This window comes from Plecotus auritus (assembly GCF_963455305.1).
Source record: "Plecotus auritus genome assembly, chromosome: 9".
Lineage (NCBI taxonomy): Eukaryota > Metazoa > Chordata > Mammalia > Chiroptera > Vespertilionidae > Plecotus > Plecotus auritus.
This window is the reverse complement of record NC_137783.1, coordinates 17,281,734-17,302,284: the sequence shown is the minus strand read 5'-3', so window position 1 is coordinate 17,302,284 and position 20,551 is coordinate 17,281,734. Positions and strand designations below refer to the sequence as shown.

The 20,551-nt window shown below is 43.5% G+C and overlaps 2 protein-coding genes across 5 annotated transcripts in view; both read right to left on the bottom strand.

Moving 5' to 3' along the window:
- The window catches only part of SH3PXD2A (SH3 and PX domains 2A), a gene marked incomplete at its 5' end in the record, with an annotated part of 261,903 nt that extends 248,729 nt beyond the window's left edge, over positions 1 to 13,174 (bottom strand). The window contains one exon of the mRNA XM_080687644.1: positions 13,044 to 13,174. The remainder of the gene's footprint in view (positions 1 to 13,043) is intronic.
- The window catches only part of STN1 (STN1 subunit of CST complex), a 58,227-nt gene continuing 50,358 nt past the window's right edge, over positions 12,683 to 20,551 (bottom strand). For all 4 annotated transcript variants that reach the window (XM_080687658.1, XM_080687657.1, XM_080687656.1 and 1 more), the window contains 2 exons: positions 19,452 to 19,524; positions 12,683 to 14,068 (listed from right to left, as the gene is read on the bottom strand). In XM_080687658.1, the coding sequence (XP_080543784.1) occupies positions 13,911 to 14,068; positions 19,452 to 19,524 (231 nt within the window). In that variant the 3' untranslated portion in view covers positions 12,683 to 13,910. The remainder of the gene's footprint in view (positions 14,069 to 19,451; positions 19,525 to 20,551) is intronic.

The window sequence follows — 20,551 nt, the reverse complement described above, 5'->3', positions numbered from 1 at the left end:
AGTTTAACTCTGGGGCAGGGTTGGGAGTAAGAATGTGAAGCAGGAGGATCATTTTTCAGATATTGTGTTTTTCAGTTCTACAATTTCTATTTAATTATTTTTTACAGTTTCCAGATCTCACCTGAATTTCTCATTTCTTCATCCAGAATATGCATCATTTACTATAGAATCTTTAACATATATATCAAAGATATTTAAAAGTCCTTGTCTGCAAATTCTGACATCTGGGCTGTTTGTGAGTCTGTTTCTATTGACTGATTTACCTCTTTTTTTTTTTAATATATTTTATTGATTTTTTACAGAGAGGAAGGGAGAGGGATAGAGAGTTAGAAACATCGATGAGAGAGAAACATCGATCAGCTGCCTCCTGCACACCCCTCACTGGGGATGTGCCCGCAATCAAGGTACACGCCTTTGACCGGAATCGAACCTGGGACCCTTCAGTCCACCGGCCAACGCTCTATCCACTGAGCCAAACCAGCTAGGGCTGATTTACCTCTTGATTGTGGCTCACATTTTTCTTTTTCTTCACATATCTAGTAATTTTTATATAGTGAACATTGTGAACATGTTCTAGAGACTGGTAATTGTTTGCTTGCAATTGGTAGGGAAATTACTGCTGGATCACATCACTTAAAACTTGCTTTTAGGTTTTGTTAGGATGGGCCTATTTTAGTTTTAACCTTAGTACTAGGGTGAATGCATTAGTCAGCCATGTAGCCTTTACTCTTAGGCTGTGGACCTCCCATGGTTTCTACTGAAAACTTGAGTTGTTTAACAAACCCCTAAAACTTGAGGCTTTCAGCCCCAAACTCTGTCTCCCTGTGATGGGCAATTGCTGAGATCTCTGCTCAGTCTCTTTCATCCATCAGCTACACTACTGCCCCTTGGACTCCTTGGAGTATCACCTGGAAATGTACAGTTCAAGGGTCAGCCAAGGATTTGAGAAGAATTTAAACACATATTTGGGGGCTTCCCATTCTGTGGCTCTCTCCTTTCCAGAATTTTCTCAATTTCCAGTCACTCCAGTTGCAAACTCTTTCTCAGAGTCATCAGGCTTTAGTCCCTCAATGACCTCTACCCTGTGCAAGCTGACTGTGGCTTTCAAAGTATAATCCTTGGACGAGTAGCATTAACATCACATGGAAACTCGTCAGAAATGCAACATTTTAGGTTTCAACTTAGACCTAGTGAATCAGAAACTCTGGGGGTGGAGCCCAGCAATTTATATTTTAACAAGCTTTTGAGAAATTCTAATATACACTAAAGTTTGAGAATGACTGCCTTAAGGTAAAAGCTATACAAATGTGGAACTCACTCAGAGTTGTTCCCTTCTTTTACTGTCTACCTTCCAGTGCCATCAAACAGGGTTTAATTGGGGAGGCATGGGAGGGGGTATCCAGAATTTATAATTATGAATTACTAGTGACCTGGTGCATGGATTTGTGCAAATTGAAAGGAAATTAATTAGAAAATGGCTGGTGGGGCAGGACTGGCCTAGACGGGCCTGACACACCCTGGAGCCAACCTCCCACGGTCCCTTCCCTGGGGTCCCTCCAGCAGGTGGGGTCCGTCGGCCTGGCTGGCATGGATCGGGCTGAAACCAGCTCTCTTATATCCCCTGAGGGGTCCTGGAGTGTGAGAGCGCACTCTGCAAAGTTGCTGTTGTACAGGATGTGGAACACAAACGCAAGTGTGCAGTAAACCAGATTTGGGGCTGACAGTGCCCCAGCAACAACATAACCCACGGCTGAAGGTGGAATCGCCCAGCCCCACGCGGAATTGGGCTCCCTCCTCCCTGGTTTCGGGGTGCATCACCCGAGAACCGCCGCTGCCAAGTCACTGCAGCTCAGCAGCTCCTGCTTTGAGTGTCTGCCCCTTGGTGGTCAGTGTGCGTCATAGTGACTGGTCGGACAGTTGGACACTTAGCTTATTAACCTTTTATATATATAGATTATATATATAGATGGGAATGATTAGCCTTAAACTACTCTGTCAGATGAGAATTTGGACATTCACTTTTGAGTATATATTCATATTACATTCTGTTTGACTTTCCCCCCCAAGTGTATTTTTTGTAACTTCAAAAAATAAATGTATATTTTTGAGATTTGAATAAAATGTTTGTGAAACTCTGAAAGCACCTTATAGTTTTATGTAACACAGCTTGAAAATCTCTATTTTAAAGCATATGATTGACAGTATGGGTTGAGATTAGCTTCATCCATGCATAGGAGTTATCTCCATGGCAACTGTCACTATAACATCAGGCCTATGACAGAGGTGGAAAATGAGCTTGTGCACAGTGGGGAGGAACACAATGTGTATCTTCCTGGACCCCATTCTGGGGTGTTCAAGAGACATATCTTGCATCTTGATAAAGGAAGCCTGCAGGTAATGACCTAATGAAAATGACCTACTTGCTAAGGAGAGCCACATTTCAAGCATTCCAACCTGTTTTTGCACTTAACTCCTGTGGGTCAGACTCATATTAGCTTTGGTTCATCAGGCCTCACATGTTCACCTCACCTGCTCATATTCCCCAAAGGGTAGAGGGACCCTACTCGACTCCCCCTCAAGAGGAAATTTACCTTATGTTTAGAGTATTCCCACCTTACCAGGCTTATGGAATGGAGAGAAAGTTCATCTAAACAATCACTCAGCCTTATTCCCCTTTCCCCTGCCCCATTCCCAGACAGATCCACCGGTGTTTATCCACTAGAAGCAGGCACTAGGTAACACTTTTCCAACTTTAATGTGCACAAGAGTCCCTGGGGATCTTGTCAAAAATCCTGATTTAGTTGGTATTATCAGATGAACCCCCTCCCCTCAAAATTCATATGTTGAAGTCTAACCCCTGGCACCTTAGGAAGGTGACTGTATTTGGAGATAGGGTCTTTAAAGAGGTAATTAAGGTTAAATGAGGTCACTGAGGTGGGTCCCAATCCAACAGGACTGGTTTCATTGTAAAAAGAGAACACAGAGGAAAGACCCTGTGAAGACAGGGAGAGAACGGCCATCTATGAGCCAAGTACAGAGGCTTCCAGAAGAAACCCACCCTGCTGACACCTTGATCTTAGACTTTAAGCCTCCAGAACTGTGATATCTTGCTTACATTATGGATTAAGTCTGAGGCCACAGCATCACTAAATTGGTAGCTTCAAAGGGAAAATATTTTCAACTGTAGTTCAAGTAGCAAAAGTGATCAAATATTGTCATGGCTGCAGGAGCTCTGTTGCAGGAGCAGAGGCAGTTAACACTCAACTCTCCGCCTTCAAGGAACGGTCTGTTTCTGTCCTGTGTGGAAGACCCCAAACTGCTAATCTCAAGGGCAAAGAGAAGGGCAGAAGCTCCAGGCTGGCTCCTGCACTGCCAGCCTCAAACCTCAGGGGTAGGGCACAGCCCCTCCCTCTGGACGGTGGTGTTGCCAGGGCAGCCTGGCTTGTTGACACGCAGGGTTGGTGTTTGGGGCTGGTGCTCAATCCTCTCAGGAACAGCACCCTGCTGGCAGCTTTGCAACCCAAAAGGGGCTTTAGTGGTGACTAATAAAGCAGTAAAGGATACACACAGGTCCAAGAAAATCCATTCCCTAAAGGAATAGGATTTCAACTACTTTTCAGTTGGTGCACAAGCATTAAGTTTCTGCATCCAATTCCAGTTCTCCCAGTTTCCCCACGTTCTGTGGTAAATCACTGAGACACTGGCGGTGCCTTGGGGGGAGAGGAGCTAACTGTCCCCAGAGGGCTGTGCCTAGATGGGCCTCTCCTTGCATGTCAGGAAATGCACTCAGAGCATTTCTGCTGTCTCTGGGTCAGAAGGCCCACACACCTCTGAGCGCCCCTTCCTTTCCATTAGCCTAAAACTCCTGGGGCACTTCCCTGGGTCTGCCTGGCAGAACCTGGGCATTCCCCTGGCCTTTCCATTTACCTCGGTTACCTACCTCTCAGTTCTATTTCCTTAGCGTCTGACATCTGTCTCCCTGCCATCTGTCTCCCTGCCATCTGCTGTCCTGTGGGCCCTAACTGCCCTTGCCTGGATTCCTGCAGCAGACTGCCTGCCCCTGGCCTTGCCCTCAGGCCAGCTCCTCCACTCTGCCGCCTAGACAGTCTTTCCAAAAGGTAAAGCTGATGCCAGTTCTCAGCTTAACATCCATTCATGCCACCCCTCCCCCCAAGATGTTTCCAGACGACGTTTCCAGTACTGCCAGAATTCTGAGTTGTCAAGAAAAGCCAGAAATCTGGAGTTTTATGTGAATTCCCACATCCTTTTTTGTTTATTTTTAGTTTTTACAATGGACACATTTTAAAAATTATAAAACATTGCAATAAGTCTCCCACCCATTTCTGGCCCCAACTCCCGATCTGAAGAGGCCACCCCTGTTAGCAGTCTCTTCTGGAGCCTTTCAGACACAGACATACTTTCACACACACATACACCGGTACCTTTTTCTTATACCGATGGTAGCCAATTTTTTAAATCTTAGTATAAAGTTTTAAAACTCTGAAAGTCAAACAAGACACATTTGTATCCCTGGGTCATAAATCATGTAGGCATGACAGGAAGTTCCCTGAAGACAGGGCTGGTGCTGTCTCAGCATGCCCCTCTATACATGGCACGAGGCTTTGCACGCAGTTGGCACTCTGTAAGTGCACTGCTCTTCCACTGACACAGCTATTAAGCACCACTCTGTGTCTACTCCTGACACAGACTTCCAGGTGGACTGTGCTGTGAGCTACCTCCCAGAAAACACTTGGGGACAGTGAAGTTCGGTCAGGTCTCCTGCCCTGTGGAATCATAATCAGAACTCAGTTCTATTTCATTCATGTCTGACATCTGTCTCCTGTCTATAGGTTCAGAACCTGCCCACCTCCCATCTTTCCTGGTTACCTGGGTCTACAACACATGGACAGAAATAGCAGATCACTCCCTGTTCCCGGCTCGCCCTAACAGGGTATCTGCTCGTTCTGACAGCCCAGCCCCAGGCAGAGTGCTGACACCAGCATTCCCAAGCCAGCTGTCATTCCCAGAAGCAGGGTTTCCACTTCTTGCCCTCCACCAGGTCAAGGCAAGCCTGGACGGAACAGAAACCACAGGACAGGCAGCTTGCTGACTCTTCCCCAGGCACTGGGCTGGGCCCACTGTTGGCTGAGTAAGGCCTTTTCAAGCTTCTTCATGTTGGAAGAAGGCTCATTGCTCAGGTGGTTTGGGGCCCTCTCCTAAATTAGATTCTATTCCCTCACTTGCCTGTGTTCACAGGTTGCCTCTGGCTGGTCCGCATGCACGAGGGTTGTGAGACAGGATGAACTATTCAGTTCATGATAAGGTGGTCCCCACGAGGAAACATAAACTCTTACCACATATTCTCTCCCTCACCCTTTGAGGTACTGATTTCCGATAGTCTCTGCAGACGCGGTTGGTTTTCCTAGGCAGCATGCTCCCCTGAGAGGGGCATAAGCAATTTCCCTGGAACAGTGCCCTGACGTTGTCCCTTTCTCTCCCACTCAAGAGACTATTCTGGAATGCAACGGGCCCTTGTTTTAAGATTCACCTTGAATTTACTCTAATTGTAGTGTGATAGAAATCTTACTTCCAAAACCCAGGTGGGAGAGACTTGTCATATTCCTTTCTTTCTCTTTATTTTAAGTTGCCTTGGGCTTGGAGACCTTATCTTCTGTGCTGGTGGGACAATAATATTGGTAGTAGTGGGTAGGGCTTGGGAATCTGCCCTGAAGCTGGGAATCCTAGACAAAGGCTCTAAGCCACTCCACAGAAGTCCTGCCAACCCCATCTGTAATATCTGGAGTCTGCTAAGCTCCATTCCCTCCCAGGCTCCAGGCTTCTAGAAAGTATAAGCCAGCTTGGCAGCACAAACAACACATGCACTTGGCCCCCAAGCCAAACCTTCCTGAGGCAAGGCTGACTTCCTGCTCGAAAACAAGAAATAAAATATGGGAAAAGCAAACTTCATGCTAATAGCTCGATATATATTGTCCTGCCACCTAATTTCTAATTGAGTAATTGTTCACAAATCAGTACATCACACAATTTAGGACTTTTCACAATTTAATTGTGCCACACACACACACATCACAGCTTATGAGACAGACATCACTGTTGCTTTGCTCTAAAATACATGGTAACTTGGCCCTGGCCAGGTAGCTCAGTTGGTTAGAGCATTGTCCCAATACTCAAAGGTTGTGGGTTTGATCCCGGGTTAGGGCACATACAAGTATCAACCAATGACTGCATAAGTGGAACAACAAATGAATGTTTCTCTCTAATATCAATCAAAAAAAATTTTTTTTAAGTACATGGTAGCTCTAAAATAGCTAAAAAATATCCTCACTCCTGCTTTATTTCCTCCATTCACTGATTATCTTCAGAAAACAAAGTAAAAGAACAATAAAAAGAACACCTTTTCCCAGGGGAAGCAATTTCTAGAAGATTATCAAAAGGGGTGTTGCCCAGTGCCCCAATTAACGGTACCAAACCCAGTCAAGGATGAGAATGCAAGCATAGCCGTATTATAATTAGGCTATGTTGATTAAAGTGGGGACAGAATTAAGACCATTTCTGTTACTAAAACTATCTTCTCCACTTACTCAGCACTTTCTTACAAGCAACCTAGTTTTCCACATTGATCTGACTGGGGACAGAGTGACTAAACTAGCACCGAATGGCATCTAAGCTTATGAGAAGTCTGAGTCGACAATATGGTGATTGGTTTTTAAAAGATTGTTGCCTTCATGTATTGTTATAGATAGTATTTGGGCAGGCATGTAACCACTTGAAGCAGCAAATTGGGAACCTTCAGGTTCGAGTTCTTCAGGGTGTTTATTCCAGCTGTGTATTAACCTAAGACCTCAGTGGCTGGCCTCTGGGCTGATTCTGTAGCTGATACCACTGCTGGAACATATGACCCTGGCTGCCCTCAGCCTCTGCCGCCAGCAATGGCTAACGCCCAGGTGAGAACCGTGTCTGTCTAAAGGTTGCCCACAATGAACTAATGCTCAACCATTTATACCTAAAGAATTATAAATGCAAACTAAACCCAGAAACCATTCTTACCTATCAGATGGATAGTGATTAAAACTCTTGGTAGCCCTAGCCGGTTTGACTCAGTGAATAGAGCATCATCCCTCAGATTGAAGGGCATGCGTGCGGCAACCAATCAATGTGTCTCTCTCACATTGATGTTTCCCTCTCTCTATTTCTCTCCCTTCCTTCCACTCTCTCTGAAAATCAAGGGAAAAATATCCTTGGGTAAGAATTAACAAAAAAATAATATAAATGTGCCACAGCTTAAAAAGAAACGCACACCACAACAACAAAAAAACCCCCACAAGAACTCTTGGTAATACAAAGCGTGGGTGAGCTTGTGGGCAAATAGTGGGTTTATGAATCACTGATAGGAATATGAAATAGATCAATCTTTTCAGTGGGTAATTTGTCAATGTCTATTCAAAATTTTAAATGCTCATGCTTTCTCTTACCAGTTGCATGGCTAAAAATTTATCACACAAATATAATCAGAGATGTATGCCAAGAGAAGAAAACTGTACAAGAATGTTTCCTGCAGAATTGGTTGCAATAGCAACAAACTAGAAAGCAATTAAATGTTTCTCAATAAGGGTCTGATTAAAAACATTGAGGGACAGCCATACAATGAAATTATGCAACCATTTAAAAGAATGAAGTCAATCTTATATGCTGAAAAAGAATGAAGTCCATCTTATATGCTGAAGTGAAAATAACAACTCTAAGATATTGTATTAAGTAAAAAAGCAAGGTGAATATAAAATATTGACATATTTTCTGAAAGGAATAGACAAATATTATTAAGTTACTTTCCTAAAAAATAATCTAAAAAAAAATACAGAGTACCTGGGAAATGGTAGACCACACCCCCTTCCTTATACTTTTAAAGGTTAGAATTTCTTTTAAATGAGGCTTATGTACATCAAGTTGAAAGATGTCTGCGAGAGACTGTACTTTCCAAAAATGACCAGAACAATATTGCCGGTTCTGCATGTCCTAGAACCTCGTTAGTCCCCATGAGGAGGTGGTTTATTCTCTTCCTCTGGAACTTGGGTGGAACGCTGTGACAGCCTCAACAATCAAAAAGCCATGGAAGTGACAGCCTGTGGCTTCTGGGGCCATGCACGAAATGGCCATACAGCTTCTGTCTGGGTTGTGCTCTCTTGGGATGCCCTTGGAATCCGGCCACCATGTGAGGAATCCCAGCCTATCCCACACGTCAGTGGTTTTGAGTGTACTTACAGAGTTGTACAAACATCACCCACAATCTAATTCCACAACATTTCTGTCATCCACAGAAAGACCCCTATTCTACCTACTTCCTTCCTTCCCCCATGCCATGGCACCCACTAATCTATTTTTTTGTCTCTATGGATTTGCCTATTCCAGATACTTCATATAAATGGAACCATATAATACGTGGCCTCTTGTATCTGGCTCCTTTTATTTAGCATACTTGTTTCAAGGCATATATATCAGTTCATTCCTTTTTATGGCTGAATAATGTTCCATTGTGTGGATATACATTTGTTTTTATCCATTCACCAGCTGACAGACATTTGGGTTATTTCCACTTTTTGGTGATTAGGGGTAATACTGCTGTGAACATTTATGCAAAATTTTTTTAAAATATATTTTATTGATTTTTTACAGAGAGGAAGGGAGAGGGATAGAGAGTTAGAAACATAGATGAGAGAGAGACATCGATCAGCTGCCTCCTGCACACCCCCCACTGGGGATGTGCCCGCAACCAAGGTACATGCCCCTGACCGGAATCGAACCTGGGACCCTTCAGTCCGCAGGCCGACGCTCTATCCACTGAGCCAAACCGGTTAGGGCTCATGCACAATTTTTTGCATAGACATATGTTTTCCAATTTCTTAAGGTTCAAGTACTTATAAATCACCTATTAATATTAAATGATACATAATATTTAAATGACACTGAATAATGACACATAATTAATATATTTCTTACTCATTAAAGAGGTTCCCTAAGAGCAGCAAACCTGTTTCCTCATGGTAATTCGGGTGTAATACAGAACACTTGGTAGGCCTAAAGAAATAAAATGGCACTATTTCAAGCCCAGAATTTCTGCTAATTTACACAAACCTTTCACCAAATCAGTCTGAATGAATGATTTTACTAATTTTACTGTCTCTATCTAAAATAACTAGGGCTATTATGTGGTCTTCAAAATTTCTCTCTTCCTGTTCCAAAAGAAAAGCCTATCATTTTAAGTTCACATACAGGGAGAAACTCGGAATGTGGAATTTGACTTATAATTCTTGTGAATATAGAACTTGGACTGTGCTGTGACTTACCTGTTTGGGTTTACCTAATAAAAGTTTAATAAAGCCCTGCCGGCGTGGCTCAGTGGTTGAGCGTTGACCTATGAACCAGGAGGTCTCAGTTCAATTTCCAGTTAGGACACATACCTGGGTTGCGGGCTCAATCCCTAGTATGGAGCATGCAGGAGGCAGCCAAGCGATGATTCTCTCTCATCATTGCTGTTTCTATCTCTCTCCCTCTTCCTCTCCGGAAGTCAATAAAAAATAAAATTATACACACACACACACACACACACACACACACACTGCATTTAAAATATAAATTTTGGATTACATAAAAATTCATGTATATGGGAGTTTGGGCTCACATTTAGAGCCTCCACCAGTAGACCATCATGCAAATAAAAACTGTTACAAGGTTCTTCACCCACAGGCACCATTCCTTCAGAATGGCCTGCTTCTCTCCCAGCGCCTGCTGCTGGCTTCTCCAGCAAGCCTCATCATGGCCTTTGAGTTTGCCCGTATGCTTCACAGAAATTTAATATGGAAACAAGATGCTTCTTTGGGGCAGCTGCTGTAGAGGCCACTTGTAGAGAAGAAACCACACTAATAAGAAAGTATGGTTGTGTTCACCAACGGAAAATTACAACTTTGCTTGGTTTCGATCCTTGGCACCAAGTCTTGGGTTCCTCATCACTGAATAGACTCTTTCCACTTGGCTTTCTCTCAGCCAGTGTCCTGGCACACTATCAGAGGGCGAATAATTAGAAAGAAGTGTCTTATAGGGATGAGGAGTACTGGTAGCTTACCACATGGGGATAATTGTGGATCTTCAAACGAATCCTGGACCAGACAGCAGCGTTATTTGTCTTCTTGCTTACATAAACTCTATCAGTGTTCACACCTCCTGAAACATGTGCACACTGAGAGCTGGAATGCTTGCTCAGCTTCCCTCCTCCTCAAGGGAACCTTTTAGTGACTCTTGGGTACAAGAGCAGTGACCCAGCTGTAGTTAGCCCCAGAGAATTTTCCATGAGCGTCGCATCTAATCAGAGTTATTATGTTGCTATGGGATATAAGGCCCATCTTATTCTTAGTTCACTCATGATTCAGGTAATGTGAGTGTGTGGTGGGGAGTAAGAAACAGCTTTATTCTTTTTGGGACTCTTGCTAATTGTAAACATATCAAAGTATAGACATGTAGCATCTTACATTTCACCTTTCTGAGGCAACAAGTGTACCACTTTGGAGAGCATTTCTATTAATCTCTCTGTTTGGTGTGTAGAATTATTCACACAGCTTTTCTCAAATATATTGGTGAGCATGGTGTTAGTTTGTGCTCATCCAGAAGCTGACCCTGAGACAAAGACTGGAAAGGAAGCAATTCATTTGGGAGGTGTGGCAGACATTTATGGGGAGTGGGAAAGTAACGGAGGGGAAGGCAGCCAATTAAGGGTGGCTTTCGTTAGCTGGTAGTGTGGTGGATGGAGCTTAATCTCATAGAAAAACTCTGGGAAGTGGTGTAGAACACGTGCCTCAGACACGGATCATTTGAAGGGCAAGGGCAAGAGAGCTGGAGTATTTAAAGCTCAGGTCCCACTGGCTGAGGCTGCTCCCAGTGGGTGTCACTTCTAAGCACTTCTGGCCTAAACAGCCTTCCAAGACCTTGGAGAAAGCCCCATAGGAAAGACCGGAAGATATTAGCTGGTGGAGGGCAGCCACACACATACACACAAAGGTGGTATTGCTGGAAAGATGTGCCAGGCACTGTTCTAGATGCAGAGGATACAGCAGGAACAAAACAGAGAGAGTTTTGCCCTCATGGAATAATCCCTCTGTTGGGGAAACAGATAATAAAACAGGGCAAGTAAGAAACATATGGGGTGTGTTACAGGGTGACAAGTACTGGGGAGAAAATTAAGTGCTGAGAAATTCTGGGGAGGAAGGAGAAGGAGTTGTTTGCAATTAGCAAAAGGGAGATCAGAGCCAGCCTCACTGAGAATGTGACACTCAAGGAAAAGACCCAAAGGAGGGGAGGGGAAGCCCAGCACGAGGTTATCTGTGTGAGGAAATAGCAATCACAAAGGCCCTATAGCAGGAATGTCCCTGGTGTGTGTGAGGAACTGCAAGGCTAAGATGCTGATGCTGAGAGGAGTGGGGGGGTGGGGGTGAGGGGCAGAGGAGGCTGCGGAGCAGAAGCTTGTTGACCCTGGGATGCCTTAGGCTCCTTTCTGGAATGGGACTGAAAAGTCCTGGGAGAGCTGGAGCAGATGACTGAGTCTGACTTCAGCTTTCACAGAATCACTGGCTGCTCTGCTGAGAATGAACTAAAGAGGGGTAAGAGCAGAGGCAGGGGGAACAGCGAGGAGGCAACAATCCTCCAGGTGGTGACAGTGGAGGAGGGAGAAGTGCTTGATTCTAGAAATATTTTGAAGGTAGAGCCAAAATAATTTGTGGGCGGACGGGATGGGAGAGAAAGAAAGAAGTCAATGGGCTTGGCCTGAGCAACCTGGAGAATGAAGTTGCCTTTTCCTGAATTAGGGAAAACTTCAGGAGCGTGTGTGGGGTTGGGGTGACTGGGGGCCTGGCATTGGGCATGGTAAGTTTGTGTTGTCTGCTAGACACAGACAGATGTCAGCAGGAAGTTGAATGCAGGGGTTTTGAGTTCAGAAGAGGTCCAAACTGGAGATAAATTGTAGAATTTCTCAGCATATAGATGGTTGGAGCCATGAGACTGGTTGAGCTCTCCAAGGGAGAAAGCTAGAGAGAAAATTGGTCTGGGACTGAACCCTGAGCAAAGGAGACTGAGAAAGAGCACACACAGTGTGGTGTCTTGAAAGCCAAGTGCAGAAAGTACTTCTAGGAGCAGGGAATGGTCAACTGTATATAAGTGTGTACATGTGCTACATTTATATAGATGTACATACAGAAGCACTCTCTATATAGATATACATATACACAGAGGTAGTTTTAGATCAGTAGTATTATACTAAGTCTATTGGCAAGCATGCTCTGTGGTAAAAATATCTGTGGTATTTAAATGGCTGCATAGTATTTCATTGTGTACATGTACCATAATTATTCTTTCCCTATAAATACTCTTCCCAATTATAGAATTCTAAATTATATAGCAATGGATATCTTGTGCATTCATCCTTTCACATCCATGTGATCATCCCCTAGAAGTGGAGCTGCTGTATGCAAAGTATATATGGTCTCATTCAAGACTCCTTCCTGGCAGTTCAATAATCTGAGATATATTCAATATGGAAGAGCCACTGGCCTCAAGGAAGAACCACTGGGATATCATTCCAGGTAGACCCCATTCTACAGGACAGTGAGGACACAGGGCAGCTATCTGGGTAATCACTGTTAGAAACAGGGCAGAGGTTTGGGTCAAGTCAGAAAAGTCCATAACAGAAAGCGATCTGTTAGTACCAGCCCTCAGCCTGACTAAGGAACTGCAGCCACTCCTGAATGGAAAAGCACTCCATCTGCACACAGAGCGGAGCAACTCTACAGGCCGACAGGCTCTCAGGCAGAGCCACTAGGAGCTTATTATGTTAAGAGCAAACGCAGCAGACAGAGGCGGTTGTGCCTTTTGTGAAATGACTGTAATTAACTCCCTTTCTCCACACTTTATTTTTGCTGGCTGGCTTTGTCATCATGCTGTTAGAACAAGCCTACCACATGCCGCAGATTTTTCCCCTTTACCTTGTCATCCTGAGCAGAAGCGTAACTCCATCACCTGTCTGGGCACATACTGAGTCTTTGGATGGTGTCAGAACGTCCTACACTTCAATGATAATCTTGAAAACAACATCAACTGCAGCCAGATAATTGCGTGAAAGCCTCCAGGAAGTTCAGGGCATTAAGGGACAATGTATTTAGTCCTGTATGTCCTCAATGCAGGCAAATGCACTGAGACACCTTTCAACTCAGAAGGAAAAGGGACACAGAGCCATGTCTTGGATCCATTAACTGCCATGTCTGAGAGGGTCTGTAAAAGCATTCAACCTGGACTCATGACCCACTGCTGGTGCTTAACCCTTGGAAATCATAGTTCAGGACACACATCCAGGGAGAGCCACTTCCTGGTGCTTAACCATTAAAGCAGACCCACAAGAATGTTCTGATAGTCTGAACTTTTAAAAAGCTTTAGATCTGTGTGATCTGGCTGCATGCTCTTCAGTTCCCGCAGTCCCTGGGCTTTACCACGTGACGCCCCTTTACCATGATAGAGCCCCTCCACACACACCGATTCAGCCACCAGCACTGTCTCCGCCCTTTCTGCTTCACGAAGGATGCCCAGTCCAGTCAACAGGTCAACAGAGAGGGCTTTCTTGTGTGTTGTGGCTGAGATAAAAGTCATTTTATCCCAAGAATACAGCAGGTAAAAGGCAGCCTACAGAATTTATGCCAAATTCCATTCCTCCTATGACCTTATTTCATAGTTGATTTTAAGATAATTGCCTCCTGATCCATAAGCCTCTGTATGATGTTTAAAATCAGAGCCTGGGAGTGCACACCACTTGGATTTCTCCTCGGCCCGGCTCCGCGTAGGCTGTCTGCGGCCTGTCCTCAGAAGGCTATGTAGTAGTGCTCCGTGGTGCTGACGATGTCACTCTGGTCCTCCAGGAGCTCCAGTACCTGCTGTAGCACAGGCTCACTCAGGCCCGGATTCAGGCTCAGGCGAGCACAAGCCAAGATGTGCCGGAAGTGGCAGCCCTTCTCCATGTCTGCAGGAAAAAGGCAGTTGGCTAAGCTTGGACACAACTGTCAGATCCTCTTCCCTCTCCCTTCCCTCTAAACCAAAGCCCTTCTCCATGCCTCCTGAATCAGAACCTGCATCTTTATAAGATCTCCAGATGACTCTTATGCATGTTAAAGTCAGAGATGCATTGGTTTAGATTATCAGCAAAAACAAAACAAAAAACTCTGTTCTCAGGCTCATCTATGGACCCACTGCTCAGGGCTCAGGCCTTCAACTTTCAAGGATTCCCAATCAATAATTTTATATCCATAACCTAATGGATTTTTAGTGCTTGATAATATTTTTTCTCCAATGTCATTACATGTATAAGTGCATGTATTCTGTGCTGAAACCCCAGCTTCCCAGTGGGACCCCACTTGAGATTGAGAGCAGAGTCAATTTACAGCAGCCTCCATACTTTCTCATGAGTCCTGATTGACAGGACTACCTCGGTGAAGAAGGGACTCCTAGTTTTGGTCTGTTTCATTCCTCTCTGCACAGGCTTCCAAGAAGGTTTGTCTGAGACAGTTGTGCTCTAGTAACCTCTTACACTCTACCCAAACCCAAGACCATTTGGTGTACAGTGATAAAAGTTCAGGGTTAGCAACCTCCTTCCTAGTTGAAATCAGTGATTTCAACTCAAGTTCTGACCATTAGAGGATCATGTGTAGGGAGCGGCTCTATGGTAAAGCCTTGGGCTGACCTGTGGCAGGGCCACAAACAACTCCCAGCCTGGCAGGCAGAGCTCTCCTAGCATAAGTAAGCCTGACCTTATAGCCCTCCCTAATTCCTTTATAAGTAGCTAATGGGCTGTGGGAGGTGCAGCAAGTGTTACCAAAACAAGAACATTTGTATTCATGTTAATCTACCCTTGTTTTAATCAGACTATAAAATAAAGCATCAGCTTGCAGGCTGTGTCTTTTGTGTCCTCATCTAGGCACGGGAGATCCACCGAGCCCCAGCTGTATTCTCTTGTCTGTCTTTTCTTCAATCCTTCACTGCCCCTCCTCAGGTTCACCCTTGGCCGTGCTGGCGTGGCACAATCATGAAATCAATTTAGTGGGTTGTGATTACCATTCTTTTTCATACAACAAACTAAAGTAGAAAATTACAGAATGTACTGCATTGTAGATAGGATAAATCTTATTTTGTAAAATAATTTCTAAGTAAATATAATTTATATCTACCTATCTATCTATTGCACTATAATTATATACTTTATTGGATCATGATGTAAAATGCATTTATAACGCCTGAGTTAAAGTCAAACCGCATTAACCAAACCCTCCCCAGTTTTCACATAAAGCCCCATGGCAGGGCCAGGTTTGGCCTCTCATGCTCCATACAATCACTGAATGTTTCAGATGAAAAAAATGTTTTAGGTTCCAGGAAGGCATCTGAAGAGGTATCATGGTGTTGGGTAGAGCATGGTTTGGGAGTCAGTGCAGCTGGTGACTTTGGGCAAGTCATAGTACCTTCAAGTTTCAGTTTTCTCAACTATGGAGAGGGAGACTGAGGAGGGAGTAGGGGAACCTGTGAAAGGTTCCAGCTCAAAGGGTCAGAGACTATCACCAGCCTAGGCTAACAAAGACTTGCTAAATTCTGACCTCTAGTGGCTCTGTCAACTCATTATTCCTCCCTGTTGGGTCTCCTGTTAGAAAACTTGCCACCTCCACTTGTCTCCATATTTGCAGCCTGTTTTTTCAACATTCATTTGATAAAGACTTCCTGGACACCTACTATGTGTGTGGTGTCAGAAAAAAAGCAGCAGATAAAAGAGTGCAGATGGAGAGCTGACACTGGAGTCCAACAGACCTAAATTCAAGTTCAGGCTCTATAATTAGGACAAAGTGGTTCACATCTCAGTCAGTTTTTTCATCTGTAAGATGGCAATAAAATCACCTACTTCACCGGTGGTTGTGTGGATGAAAGGAGACCCATGGTAGGGGCTTCTTACATGGGGAATAACTATGATTCTATTGTATTCATAACCTAAGAAGATGCTCATAACTTAGTCCCTGCTCTAAAGAAGCTTCAACTCTTCCCAAAGCCTTAAACTATTTCTTCAGACAGGCCATTCTGCTATTGAAGAGCTCTGGTAAGGCTGTTCACAAAGTGACCTTTCAGTTACACAGAGAGAAGGACTGGTGTTAGTTCTACTTTAAATGTATGATATAATCCACCAGTGAAGCCATCAGGTCCAGGGCTTTCCTTTGTTGGATTTTTAATTACCAGACAGATGCAATAGTTGCCTAAGAGACAGATTCCTGGTGCTTCCTACTCTGCCATCTTCAAAATAGTTTTATAAAATGCCAATGCATTTAATCCTCATAACTATCATGTAGGCAACAGTATCCCCATTTTACATATAAAGAAACGGAGGTACAGACTTATCCAAGGTCACACAGCTGCAAAGTGGCAAGGTGGGATTCAAACCCAGGAAAGGTGGTCCCAGAGCCCAGCTCTTTACAACATGCTATGCTGCCCATCTTTAGATAAATCCAGTATCAGTGCTTTAGGGACCTAAAACAAGCCTCGTATTTACAGTCCTTTTATTATTGTAGGTTTAACCTTTGCTGAAATACTCATAATGACTAAAGATTTTAAGTTCTCCCCCAATCACCCTGACAAAGAAAAACTCAATGTTATATTTTGTATGAAAGGTTAGAAACAAACAAAAGGTCCAGAGGAATATCTATATATAAAAGGCTAATATGCAAAGTGTCCCCTTGGGAGTTTGACTGTGAGACCGGGAGTTTGATCATTCGCTATGACGTGTGCTGACCACCAGGGGGCGGCACAGAATGAAGGCAGGCCTGGCCGGCAGCAGGAAGGCCCCGATTGGCCCTAATCACCGGCCAGGCCGAGGGACCCTACCCGTGCACAAATTCGTGCACCAGGCCTCTAGTGGTTAAATAAATGGTCAAATATCTATTTATACATATAATGGAATGATGTACAGCTATTAAAAAGACTGAGACACTTCTATATGTACTATTGCTGAATGACTTATAGAAGCCAATGTTATATTTAAAACATAAGGTGTGGAACACTCAATATTGTATGGTAACCTTTACTTGTGCTTTTAAAAAAGAATAAACTATATAAATATGTTTTTAAGTGCATATAATATCTCTAGAAGGATATTTAGGAACTTAGTAACAACTACTGCCTTTGCAAAGGGGAACACAGAGCTTAGGTCTCAGTGCTGGGAGGAAGCCTGACTTTTCTGTGTGTATTTTTGCACTGTTTGACTTTTTATCATGAGCATACATTATTCAGAATAAAGTTTTTAATGTCATAGATATTTCCTGTGAAAAGGAGTGGCCACAGTAGACATTCAGACAGTCCCTACAAGGTATTTTTGTTGGCATTCTCAGTTATTCAAGCTCCAGAATTCAGTTCCTGGGAATTTACTAGTTCTGGGGAATGGGTTTATGGCTTTTAGAGGCTCCTGCTTATAGAATGAGTGACAGAGACTGTCCACCTGACACACACACTCACCAAAGCCTGTGGATTAGAAGTGGATATAAAACCTGCCACTTTACAGACCCTTAGGTCACAGAGGCTATTTGGTTCTCCTAAGAGATAAAGTGTGAATTTCTTTCATTTGCTTTATCAGGCCCTAGGATTATTTCAATCCATTCTGTTCCTAATGCAGATCAAAACTGAGAATCTGGCCAGGTGGCCTGGGACTAGGATGAGTGAAGGATGTTACATGGGAAGCAGCCTCTTGTGGCTTCTTGGTTGAGAAATCCCACATTTCACTGCTCTTAAAAGCTCCTTAAATAGATGGGTCTCCCCCACACCAACTAAAGGATATGTGTTCTTATTGCTCTGAATGCATTGAATGAAATCCATAAACACTGCATTCAAATAATTGGTTGCTTTAAGTTTATTTTAAGATCTGTCATCATGCCACTCTGGGCTCTGACCTCATCGGTTCTTAAAAGCTAAATAGGGCTGCATATCAAACACCAGGGCTAGAGACCTGGTCCAGCTCTACCCAGTGACTCAGTCTGGAACAGGTCCAGGCGCCAGGCATGTGTGGGCTGAAAGGACTGGAGGTGGACTTCTCTGGAGAGAAGGAAAGCAGGATGAGGAGACCTACGGTCATTAACAAACCTTTTCACTTTCCTTCTATGTCATTTGTTGACATATTCCAATATTTGTCATTTGACATATTCCAACAGTTGTCTGCAAAAGACAGACTTTGAAAAGTCACCTTTAAGATGGGTCAGCTTACACAGGACTTAAAGATAGGACTAATGCTTTCTTCTCTTTCTACCTAGTATGAAAATTGTAATGTCTGTTGTCAGACTACCTACAGTTTGAGTTTCTAACCAGTAGGGGCTGACCTAGCTCCACTAAAAACAACTATTTTCTAAAGCATTTCTTTTGCAAATTATTAGGTTTCAGGGTGACTGAATTACACTGTTCATAAACTGTAATGTCTAGAACCATTCCTCCCAACACTGAAAGGCTTGATGTCAGAAGAGAAGAAAATTTAAGGTTTGGGTTCAAAGACAAGGGGCAAGAGTAAACAAGAAATAACATAGACCACAGAGAACATGAGAGCCAGAAGTACATCAAAACATCCTAGCCCAGGCCCTGGCCGGGTAGCTCAGTTGGTTAGAGCAGTGGTCGGCAAACTGCGGCTCGCGAGCCACATGCGGCTCTTTGGCCCCTTGAATTTTTAGCAAAGGCCAGCTTAGGAGTAACCTAATTAAGTTAATAACAATGTACCTACCTATATAATTTAAGTTTAAAAAATTTGGCTCTCAAAAGAAATTTCAATCGTTGTACTGTTGATATTTGGCTCTGTTGACTAATGAGTTTGCTGACCACTGGGTTAGAGCATTGTCCCAATACACCAAGGTTTCAGGTTTGATCCCCAGTCAGGGCACATACAACAATCAATCAATGAATGCACAAAAAAAACGTAACAACAAACTGATGTTTATCTCTTTCTCTTTCTCCCTCCCTCCTTACTCTCTTGCTCTAAAATAAATTAAACAACAACAGCAACAAAAGTCCTAGCCCAGTGGCTTGCCTCACTGTTGCAGGATCCCCTGAGGAGCTCACCTGTCATGTCCACTTCATCCCCTTGTGAATCAGAATCCCCATGAGTGGGATCTGAGTACTCATATGCTCAAAGAAGTTCCAAGGTTGAATTTCATGTGCAGCCAAGGTCAGGATGACTGTGCGAGCCTAACTTAACTCACTTTAGAGAGGAGGGACCTGAGGCTCTGAGAGGGCAGGTATCTTGATCAGTCATACTTCCAGTGTCCTGACTCTCCAGCCCTTGCTGTCTGGGAGGAAACATTCCCTTCCAACGCATCAGGACACCTGTGTGTTACACTACTTACGGTTTGGTTTCTGGCAGTCTTCTTGAATGATACGATGGATCTTTCTGTGCAGTTCTTTGTCTTCTTTGGTTACCTAAATAGGAAAAAAAGTTCAGAGAGAAAGTGTTGTTAAGTAACACAGAGGTTGTGTCATCCATACTCCCAAATTAGTATTTAAGATAGTTTCTAAAGATTTCATAACAATCATCATCCCAACACCAACAACATCGTTTTCAATACTTGGCCTATTGTCAAATCAGTTCAGTCGCTCAGCAGCTTGCTGCTCTGTAGCTGACCCAGAGGTACAGTCCTCGGGGGGTGGCTCATGAGGCCATGATGTAAAGAGAAACTGGAATTCTCCTAACGAGCAACTTTCCTCTTAAACATTCATAACGCATTCATAGAATTTCTCTTATTTATTATATTTCTGAGGGGGCACAAGGGACCAAAGTCTTTGATCTCAACCCCAGGACTCTCCTCTGGGCTCTGAAACCTGCCTTGCGTTTCATTCGTTTTATTCCTCCTCCCAACCACAAGGAAAAACAAAGGAAATAAAACTGTAAGGAGAAGCTAGCAAGAGAACAAATCTAGCCTATCCCTTGAGACCCTTTTTGTCTTCAAAGGTCATACTTCCTCCCAGCATTGAGACCTAAGCTCTGTGTTCCCCTTTCCAAAACCAGTAGTTGTTACTAGATTCCTGCATATCCTTCTAGAGATGTTATATGCACTTAAGAGCATATTTATATAGTTTATTCTTTTTTAAAAGCATGAGTAAAGGCTAGCATACAATATTCAGTGTTTCACACCTTATATTTTAAATCTAACCTTGTTCCTTTCTCAACCAGCTCAGATAAGAGGAAACCAGACAAATGGGTCTCCCTTCATGTTTAGTAGTAAATCTAACAACAACAAAAAAAAAAAAATAGAAGGGGAAAAAGAGGAAGGAAGGAAAAGAGGAAGAACAAAAGCATGCAAACAAATACATATAGGGTGGGGCAAAAGTAGGTCTACAGTTGTTCGTATTTTTCATACGTACAAGAATAAACTCTGTTTTGCGTACTCACAACTTAATCCTACTTTTGCCCCACCCTGTATATCAGGAGTGCTTGTTTGATGGGACT